The sequence below is a fragment of the Notothenia rossii genome (assembly GCF_949606895.1).
Source record: "Notothenia rossii genome assembly, chromosome: 10".
Taxonomy (NCBI): domain Eukaryota; kingdom Metazoa; phylum Chordata; class Actinopteri; order Perciformes; family Nototheniidae; genus Notothenia; species Notothenia rossii.
This window is the reverse complement of record NC_136908.1, coordinates 44,014,594-44,024,249: the sequence shown is the minus strand read 5'-3', so window position 1 is coordinate 44,024,249 and position 9,656 is coordinate 44,014,594. Positions and strand designations below refer to the sequence as shown.

Sequence of the window (9,656 nt, the reverse complement as noted above, 5' to 3'; positions counted from 1 at the left end):
TTTTCGCGAGCACTAAAACGGCACTCGCGCGAGAGCAATATTGAAGCCTGCAGGGGAGAAACATGCCTTGAGCATGTGCAGCACCTACATGAGCTCTCCTTTGTCTCCTGCGCTCTCGCGAGCAATTCCTGCTCTTCTGCTCGTGAAACTCTGGCCTGCTCTCGCGCGCGGAGAAATGTTAGCAAGTGGGCGTACCGTGTCCCAGTAACGCCAAATCTAATTGGTTACACCCCTCCTCTTTTATGATTGGCCGTTTTCAAATGAAGAGGGATATCGGAGCGGGAAAGCCCCGCAGAAGAAGAATGGCTGACGACAAGGAGGTACGTGCAAAAACCGGTACTTTTAGCTATGCATATAGAAAACAATGGTTTAACATAACTATCATTTTATCTGCTTGACGGGCATTTAAGATATTGACATTGCATTATTTACAAGCCACGGTATAAGAAGAAAGTGACACAGCTGTCTGCCTGCAATAATAAAAGTTAGCTAAAGTTAACTGTTAGCAGATCTGGATAAACAAGATGACATGTCTTTGCACTGTGATTGTGACAATCAATTTGACTATTTCTTGTTTGTGTCTGTTTTAGATAGATAGATAGATAGATACTTTATTTGTCATTGTAACAATTACAGCGAAATTACATCGACTCAAAGTCAAAGTGCCAGTGCGCAACAACAAGACAATAATTTAAAAACAGCAAGACAGTATAGACAGTATAGTAAGACATGATCCATTTACACTTGAAGTGTTATTTGTCTAAAGTGTTTATGTGCATTGTCCCTATTGAAATAAATGATTAAATGAAAAATGCTATCTATTTTAACAGATAGAGTTACAAAATGCTGCCAGGCGTGTCGTTGAGTTGCTGAGAAGTGCCTTGGCTGAACCAACTTCTCAAAATCGTAAGTAAAACTAGGGGGAGATCACTTGTCTTCACAGATTCATCTAATGGTCAGTCGTTTACAAAAAATTACAGCTGCAGTCTTGGCCGGAGGAAGCACGCCGAGGTGTTTCAGTGACAGTTTTACCAACCTATATTAAAACCAGAGTGAAAAACTGAATTTCCCCATGGGGGATAATTAAAGGTTCATCTTCTTCTTGTTCTTCTTCTATTTATTTTCAGGGCTTGTGACTATCTGGGTAATGTTTAATTAATGAAGCCTTTATATATTCTAACTACTTTACGTATTTAGTACTCAGTTTATTTAGATTCTAGGGAATCATAGACATCTTTAAATTGTGTTCACAGATGAAGTACAGGTTCAGGGAGAGCAGGTGGAGGTGGGCAACAGACAGTCTACTATACAGGGACAGCAGCAGTCTGCTCTTGGCAACAGGCAGCAGGCTGGGACAAGGCAGCGTCAGGCAGTCCAGGGGCAGAAGCAACAAAGGACCCCTGGCTTTCCTTCTACAGCAGGAAATACAGTGGACCAAAATATGGCCAGGTTTGGATCCGTTAGGAAATAAAGATAGTTCTGAACTGAATTGCCATTGTAATAACTCGGCAATTGGCTATAATTCAGCGTATTTTTTCATAGAAATTAACGCTCTTCAGATTGTTTAGAATGAATATATTGTATAACAGCTTCTTAAATGCCTCTCTTACACATTGTTTTCAACTCCTCAGGGCTTTCCCCGGCCTATTCAAATCGGGTAAAAGTTATACCCCATCTCCCAAAAGAAGGGCTGTTAGGTCAACCCCAATCCAGTTCTTTCTGCTCAATAAGAGCACAGAAAGAACACCAAAGTCATCGGATGAAATGGTCCTTCTCCAGGCTGGACTCGGCAGGAGGACTCTCAATATCCCCGAAAATGCTGACCACTCCCAGGTAAGATAGAAAAAATAATAAGGGGAGGAGTCAAGATAATATAAGAAGCACTTTATTGATCCCAATTTGGGGAAATTTTTTATGTATTACTGTAGTTTCCCAATCCACTGAAGTACTACTGGTCACAAATCAGCTTCAACAGTGGTGACATGTGTGGAGGGTTATAGTTCTAACTGCACACTTGTTTTGCTCTTCCCACATAGATATCATATATACTTATGGAATCATATTCCAAAATGGTACCATTGGAAGGGGCCTGGATGCTACATAAAGCTGCTGGTAAGATACAATCTCCCTTAGTAAATTCAACTGTGGTCTAGTATTTCTGCAGTTAAATCCTATTTATACCCTCTATCTTCTCCTACAATAGCTGCTCTTATAATAGCTCATTAATGCCCTTGATGGTTAGCATATTTACCTACCCTCTTGTTTTTAGCAATCCATGAGAAAGCCTAACACTGCAAGTGTGCATCTTGTTAAAATCAACTGCCTCCCCTAGAACATTCTGTGCATTAAATAACATCAACTTGTTTGTATTCCCACATAGGAGGATCAGGTCAGCGGAAATTAAGTGTTTTGGCACCTGAGGCAGAGGGTTACACGGGGGCCTACCTTGCCAAAGCTTTAGGTGGAAAAGGCTGTCTCTATATAATGCCCATCCAGGACACTTTGGACACCTCCCCCTTGCCCTACTCATCGAAGGAGTTCGAAAATATGCCAAAAGCCAGATGTGCCACGTGTCATCTAAGCATGCCTGTCCAGCTGTTGGCTTTACATGCACAAGAGTGTGAACCAAGCAGCTGTTCTGACCGCATGGATCTGGAACCGGTAATGTTATTCCACAAATAGCTATGCAGGATCATTATCATCCTGAATCGACAGCTTTTTTAACTGGTTACGATTTTCAGGATCTGGACCCAGATTTAGATGAGTCTCCAGCTACAAGCAATCCTGGGAATGTAAGCTCACTAATATTGTAGGTGTTTGTTTCTAAACAATTTTCATTGTATGTGTCATTAATTGGCAGTCTTTCTACATTTTATTATAGGCTTCTCCAAGTGTGCTCCCGTGTAGGACCTCCTGTTCTAAAATCGATATTAAGGTAAAATCAGGGCATTATTTATCAATTACATTATTGCAGATGATGAAGGTTTCTGCGTCTCAGTAATTCACTTGAATATTTGCTCTGCTTTTCTGTGTTTTTAAAGGTGGCCTGTCCATTGTGCTCAGAGTTATTTCCTGAGTATTTGGTTGAAATACATGCCAGCACTTGTAGAGAAAGGTTTTTTTTTCTCCTATTATGCACATTCTTTATATAATTTTTTCTTGCAGTGTTAGATATTGTAAACCATGATTAAGGCATGCCCCATTGAAATATTTTTTCCCTCATCAGTACATTGCAGTCGACACAAATTATCGATTTGGAAGAACATGCCAGTGAAGAACTGACAGGGCGAGAGAAAAGGTAATATGCTTCAAATGTACCTGTAATTGCTTATTTTAAACAAAAACGTCCTGCAGTTATTGTGTTCACTATTTGTGTTAATTGTACTGTTCATCAGTTGCCCTGCATTGTTATTGTTATGCCTTGAATATCATTTAAAAGACGCCACTTTACATCAGTCAGGGGTCGTCAGTTTACTCAATGATACAAAAGGGGTCTCTTAAGGGAAAACGTTTTGGATCCAGTTGTCTAATCAACTTCTAATTGTTTCCTTCAAGTCTTGCTGAAGCCATCGAAACACTTAGTGGACGAGTGGACACAACAACACTCTTTAATGTTAGTGTCACTAGGGAGGACATGTTTGAAAGGGGTTTAGGGCAGTGGAGACGTCAGAAGAGGTCTTCTCCCAAAAACCCTCTCCGAGTGTCTTTCATTGGAGAGTCCGGAATTGACCATGGGGCTCTCAGGAAAGAATTCTTAACAGGTATATGTTTACTTCCTTATAATAAATGAAAATATTCCTCAGTGTGTGGCGGTTCTCTGGTTGCATGCAATTTCTGTGCTTGCACAGGTTAAGGGCTTTGCATGACGCATGCTGTACTTTAACATATACAGTGGTCTAATTGAGATTATCAATGTATTGATCCACTTTTCCTTTCAATTATAGAAATGATGGCAGGTGTTGAAAGGAAGTTTTTTCAGGGAGGGAGTACAGGGAAAACCCCCAAGTACTCAATTACTGACTACCACAAAGAGCATTTCAAGTATGTAGAATTGTGTTCTGCAATGTCTTTTCGATGTTTATTTCATTTATTAATAATGTCTATGCATTGATTAAACTTTGTTAATGCAGGACAGCTGGAGAGATTATGGCAGTCAGTATAGTACAAGGTGGTCCTCCACCTAACTTTTTCAGAGAGTGGTGCTATGGATACATATCCACTGGGGAGATTCATAGAGATTCCATTTCCAAGGAAGATGTTACTGATCCAGAGCTCAGCCAGCTTATGGAAGAGGTAATATTTGTCTTCTCCTCAGATATTAAGCGTCTTTGGGTCTAGAAAAGCGCTATATAAATCCCATTTATTATTATTATTATTATTATACTCCTTCATATAACATGACGTTTGTTTTAGTATGGTTGACACACACACCTCTTTGTAGTGTAATTTTTTTTTAATTCTTAAAATAAGCTAAGGCTCCCATGACTTACTGTGTGATACTGTTTTTCTAATTGCAAAGGTTGAGATAGCTGAACCTGAAGCTATGTACGACCTTCTGGATCGGATAACAGCATGCGGGTACAGTGGTCTTGCAACGTGGGAGAGGAAGGAAGACATAATAAAGTATGTACATATGCTAAGTGATTTAACCCATAACAACCCATGTTTGAAACCAATCAATTATTCCTTTACACTCATACTTCATATTGAGTGTGCAGTCACTCTTTCCCTTTTTTATGTATGATTTTATATTATTGCTGTTATCTGTTACTGAATTATAGGGCAATTATCTTGCACTCATCGGTCCGCACTCTACCAATGCTGCAGCAGATATGCTCAGGCATGAAGCTGTATGGCTTGTGTGAGATGATAGTACAACAACCACAGCATTTCAGGGATCTGTTCGTCGCTGGCCTTCATGAAAAGGTCAGTATTATGTCTCTAGCTGATTTTACCACTGAATTTCAAACCTTAACCCTTTAACAGCCAGCGCCACCATTTGGTAGAGCAAATTTTGTGTCTTGATATCCCGTTGAAAAAATGTTTTAAAAGTTTAACTACCTGATTCAGCCATCTCTACTATTTGGTTGACATGTTATGCACAAAACAACCTCTAGATGTCACTGTGGTTAGAACAGAAAGCCATTCAGCTTTCCACTGAGAAAGTTGGCATGCTAAAAAAATCACTGCTGAAGAAATCACTCTTTTTGGTCAACTGTTGTAACGTAACCATATCATTTTTGACATATTTTAATGTCAGAGCACTGACTGAACATAATTAGATAACTTGATGCACAAAAAAAGTTTTTAACAAACTAAACTAGCAATATAACTTTTTCAGAGTTTCAGAGATGTTTTCCAATACAATATGGTAAATAGATAGATTCATGGTAATATTACTACATCTTATATTACATTATTACTACATCTATACTGCCTTATGAGTCTCAGAGTGAAAGAGTGATAATAATTTATATAGCAGCTTTCATGCATGGCATACAGCCCAAAGTTGCACACAGATGAGCAAGTTAGGCCAACACAGGATATAGACATTTGCTGTTAGGCCAGTGGTTTCCTGTTAGGCCAATTCAGCATCTACAGTAAGATGAGCACGTTTTTTTTTTGTATTAAAAACACTTAACATTACTTTTTATATCAATATCAATATTGATACCTTTTTTTTTTTTTAAATGTGCTATGTGTGTCCCATTTGATAAAAAAAATGCAAACAAATAATTTTTCCATAGTTTTTTTTCTTGGTCTGGCAATTAAAGGGTTAAGCTCATCCAACTTTGAGCATACATCATTTTGTTTTTTCATCTCTCCAAGCCGGATGCTGAATTCCTGATGGGAGCCATATCTCCAGTCTTCAGCGAGCTGGGCTCGCTGCGACGCCAGAGTGAATCGAAGATTGTTAACTTTTTACAAGACTTCATCCAACACATTGAAGAAGAAGGTGATACTACTGCCCTGACATTTTATAAACGTATTTGTTCTTGAATTTTACCCCCGATTACGACAGGCAACTCAATGACAGCTTTGCATACCCTTTTTATTCATGTTTACATGTCTCAGTTTAAACACAACTTTGCATTCATGATGGTTGCGATGAAACAATGACAAGTAAAGCAGGACTGGCTAATGAGGTTTTTCTTCTTCAAAATATCCACATAAAAAAACTATTTAAAAACAATAGCCATATTTATTGACATTGCTTAGGTGAATATATGCATTTCTTTGTATTCATTTTCAACTTGTTTTTAGAGGAAGAAAAGAGCTTCGTGGTTGAAGAGAGGGGGACCCCTGTGAAGATAACAGAGAGTGATGAAAGAGACTCAAGAGAGACAGAGTCTACAGGTGAAGCGGCAAAAGATGAAGAGGAGATGAAGGAAAAACCCAAGATCACTGTTGGTTGCTTCCTTCAATGGCTTACGGGGCAGGCACACGTCCCCATCACCTCAACAGAGAGAGAGATGTTTAAAATCTTAATTGAGTTCGACCATGATTGCAGCGTGCGCTATGGTACACACACGGTATGCTTTCCCGTAGTGAATGCATGCTCCAACTCCATTACCTTTCCGACAAGGCACCTCGGCTCATATCCGGAGTTCCTGAGCATCATAACACAGGCTGTTATGAGTAGCAGGGAGTTTAGCCGCTCATAAGAGTCATAGAATCGATGTTTTCTGGATTAGGGTTAGACAGTCTTTATTGCACTTTATCTGACAAGGTTTTCATTTGTTTTCATTTGTTCAAGATGAGAATACAGTCAAACTTTCAAGTGACATACTGTTCTAGTCAAAATGTTTTGGAAACAAATGGTGAAGTTGGGGAACCATTATAGTTTTGAGCTGTATTTTGTGTCGATTGTTTCAATTTAATTGAATAAAAACCCAGTCACCCGTTGTGCCAAGTAACTTTACTCTTTCATGAAATCGGCATCATGACTTATTTTACTCTTGGTACTTAAGTAACACTTTGAACAAAGGAATTTTACTTTTACCTCATCTGTTTCATTCAAGGGAGCTGTATTTCTTAAGAGCCACATCTTTCAGCTACATACTCACGGCAGAGTAAGTACAGTTCCTTGACCGGAGTGTTTGGGTCAATTTGCTGAAATACTGATTGAAGTTCAGTTGTGTCTTCTGGACTCAAAGGGCAGTCGAATTCGGGGACGACAATCCCTGCATCCTCTTCTTCTCCATCGTGGTCAGCAGCAATTTCCCAGTCAACATCTGGCTCCTAATAACCATAACAGAGGTTTTGAACACTTTGGTGAAATAAATGTCTTATAAACAATATGGAACAATGACATCAAGTAATAAATTACTTTCTTTCCCTACTCTTGGCATGACCATTTTCTGGGCATTTTATTCAGTTTGTGTTATTTTAACTGTAAAAATAACACAAACTGAATGAAATGCCCAGAAAATGGTCATGCCAAGAGCAGGGAAAGAAAGTAATCTTTTGACAATGTATATTACACAAAGTAAATGGTAAGTAATTACTATCGTGGGATTGCCCACAGTACTGAGTATGTAAGTCGCTTTGGATAAAAGCGTCTAACATGTGACATGTATTGTAATACTGAAACGAGATCAATACCTCTGGGCTCTCCGGCTGATCAATGTTTGTCTGCATCAGTCCAAGTTGCCATAACTGCTCTGGACATTGGTTCCGTTCAGTGCTGAGTGGATGATGGTTCCAGCCTTCTGTAAAAATCCCCAAGTCCATCTGAAGTCGGGGAAGAATGATGTAGTGCACACAGAAGAGGTCGTCTGTTGATGAGATATCGAGCAGACCATCCTCTTCGAGGGAAAGTAGTATCGCAGAGTACTTGTTGATGACAATGACTCTTACATCACGCCAAAGACGCTCAATCCTATGGATGAAAATACATGGTTTAGGGAAAACCAGTTCAAGTGATCTATTTTCATGCTGGCCTAGCATGGGTTAAGTGCAAGGTGCTTGGTCTACACATCAGATAAGTTCACCTCACTAATTGAGTTACTAAAGATGCTGTAATTTACCTCTGGTTATGAACACTTTTACCAGAGATGAAGCTTCCACGGTCGGTGCCGCGAACCGAAAACATGAATCTCGCGATCTGTACGTTTTCTACTCCTTGGTCTCCTCTGACCCTGAAATGTACACAGTTGACCAAAGGACTGTCAAAGAAAATACTCATCCAAAAGTGTCACAGTATTGATCTAGTTCTCCAAAGACTGCTTTTTTCTGTGAATTCACCTTAAAGGCACTCCATGTCTTTGTGTTGCCTCTAAGAAGAAGCCATAGGCTGTTGACGCACAGTTGTTGGTCGAAGCACCCAAGTACATTACCTGCAGAAAAGCAGAGAATATTTAAGAATAGGGCAATTACACACAATAACTAGACAACATTCTGTTAAACTGTGTATTATAGGGGAAAAAAGGCAGAGATTAAAGAATTCCTGTTGCAATAGAAATAAGCAAACAATACTGACATACAGTATACTGACTCATAATACTTGTGCAGCAAAAATAGGCAATGCACAAAATCTCCTTTATATCTACTTTGACTTTGCTGCTTCCTTTTTAGTCCATACACTTTCTCCATTTGGACCAAATTCCTTAAGCAAAGCCAGGACACAGCGTTGGGACCTCTTTTGTGGTTTTAAGTAGCTAGTCGGAAACTCGTACAAAAAATACATGTTTGTTTAATGTGTGTCTACTGAAGTGAAATGCAGTCTTACCTTTCTCGAATACCCGTCCACTCCACCAAATAAGACAATGTTATAACTGGAAAACCAAAGAACACACTGTTATAGCACTCTGGAATTGAAACACTGATTCTCCAAAACTGGGACATTACAAAGAGGTTATTTCTTAATCACTTAGCGAAATATAAATACCACTACCGTATCAATTTGTGGTTGGTATCCACGTGCACAAGCGACAGAGGCCCTCGCACTGAATATGTTCTCCTCACAACACAGCCCAGACTAGCCAGTCTGGAGAGGATGCCTATGGAATCCACTCGATGCATTGAGGCAGCCATTCTTGTCCATTGTACACGTAGACCAATGGATAACAACCGTCCTTTGACCATTCGGTATCCAGCAGTGGGCATGTCATTCTTGATGGATATGACCACGTTATCCAACTCCTCATCACTGATGGAGCTATACATTTCTGAAACAGATAAGCCAAACTCTCTCATCCTTCTAAAGACTGTGCTTGAAGAAACACCTAGCAGCTTAGCAATGCAAGGCACCGATAGGTTTGTCCCCAACATCTCAACCAACTGCTGCCTCTCAATTTCAAACTTAGGACGTCCTCTTAGACCAATAACTGATCCCACTGCTGTATTTGGGGCTTCTGAATCTAAATATTGCCTAAGTAGTCCAAACAGCTCTTGAAGAGCTTGAATTATTCCTTGCGGTATGTCAACATGTCTCGAAAGTGCTTGCAGGAGGTACAGCTCCTGGCGACATGCAAACTCCAGGAAATCCAGGTCAAGTGGTGCTCGAATGAGTGCAAGCTCAAACTTCGACAGGAGTCTCTCCAGGATCTGCCGTTTCAGAATATGCTGTGAAGAAAAATAAAGTATTAAATAGTATTTAATTATATTTTTAAGAAATGTGGTAAATCTTTATTGAAACAATTATGTCAAATACA

General features: G+C 39.6%; 2 protein-coding genes across 6 annotated transcripts; one reads left to right on the top strand and one right to left on the bottom strand.

Moving 5' to 3' along the window:
* The first annotated feature begins 249 nt into the window (after positions 1 to 249).
* LOC307023222 (uncharacterized protein) lies at positions 250 to 6,913 on the top strand. 5 transcript variants are annotated; one of them, XM_079656335.1, is made up of 17 exons: positions 254 to 320; positions 831 to 906; positions 1,254 to 1,449; positions 1,632 to 1,833; positions 2,037 to 2,112; positions 2,381 to 2,661; positions 2,742 to 2,792; positions 2,882 to 2,935; positions 3,042 to 3,115; positions 3,227 to 3,298; positions 3,556 to 3,761; positions 3,945 to 4,041; positions 4,131 to 4,293; positions 4,520 to 4,623; positions 4,782 to 4,926; positions 5,830 to 5,956; positions 6,265 to 6,913. In XM_079656335.1, the coding sequence occupies exons 1-17, from the start codon at positions 261 to 263 to the stop codon at positions 6,663 to 6,665; spliced, it is 2,385 nt and encodes a 794-aa protein (XP_079512461.1). In that variant the 5' UTR covers positions 254 to 260; the 3' UTR covers positions 6,666 to 6,913. The 5 variants fall into 5 exon arrangements, with proteins under 5 accessions (XP_079512465.1, XP_079512461.1, XP_079512462.1 ...); XM_079656339.1 differs by lacking the exon at positions 6,265 to 6,913 and having other exon boundaries at positions 250 to 320; positions 5,775 to 5,910; XM_079656338.1 differs by lacking the exon at positions 1,254 to 1,449 and having other exon boundaries at positions 277 to 320.
* Positions 6,556 to 9,396, bottom strand: LOC307023224 (uncharacterized protein). Its single transcript, XM_079656347.1, has 7 exons — positions 8,897 to 9,396; positions 8,732 to 8,777; positions 8,248 to 8,339; positions 8,031 to 8,141; positions 7,606 to 7,882; positions 7,068 to 7,242; positions 6,556 to 6,686 (listed from the first exon to the last, which is right to left on the bottom strand). Exons 1-7 carry the CDS (start codon positions 9,271 to 9,273, stop codon positions 6,652 to 6,654), a joined length of 1,113 nt encoding a protein of 370 aa, XP_079512473.1. The 5' UTR covers positions 9,274 to 9,396; the 3' UTR covers positions 6,556 to 6,651.
* Positions 9,397 to 9,656: the final 260 nt, after the last annotated feature.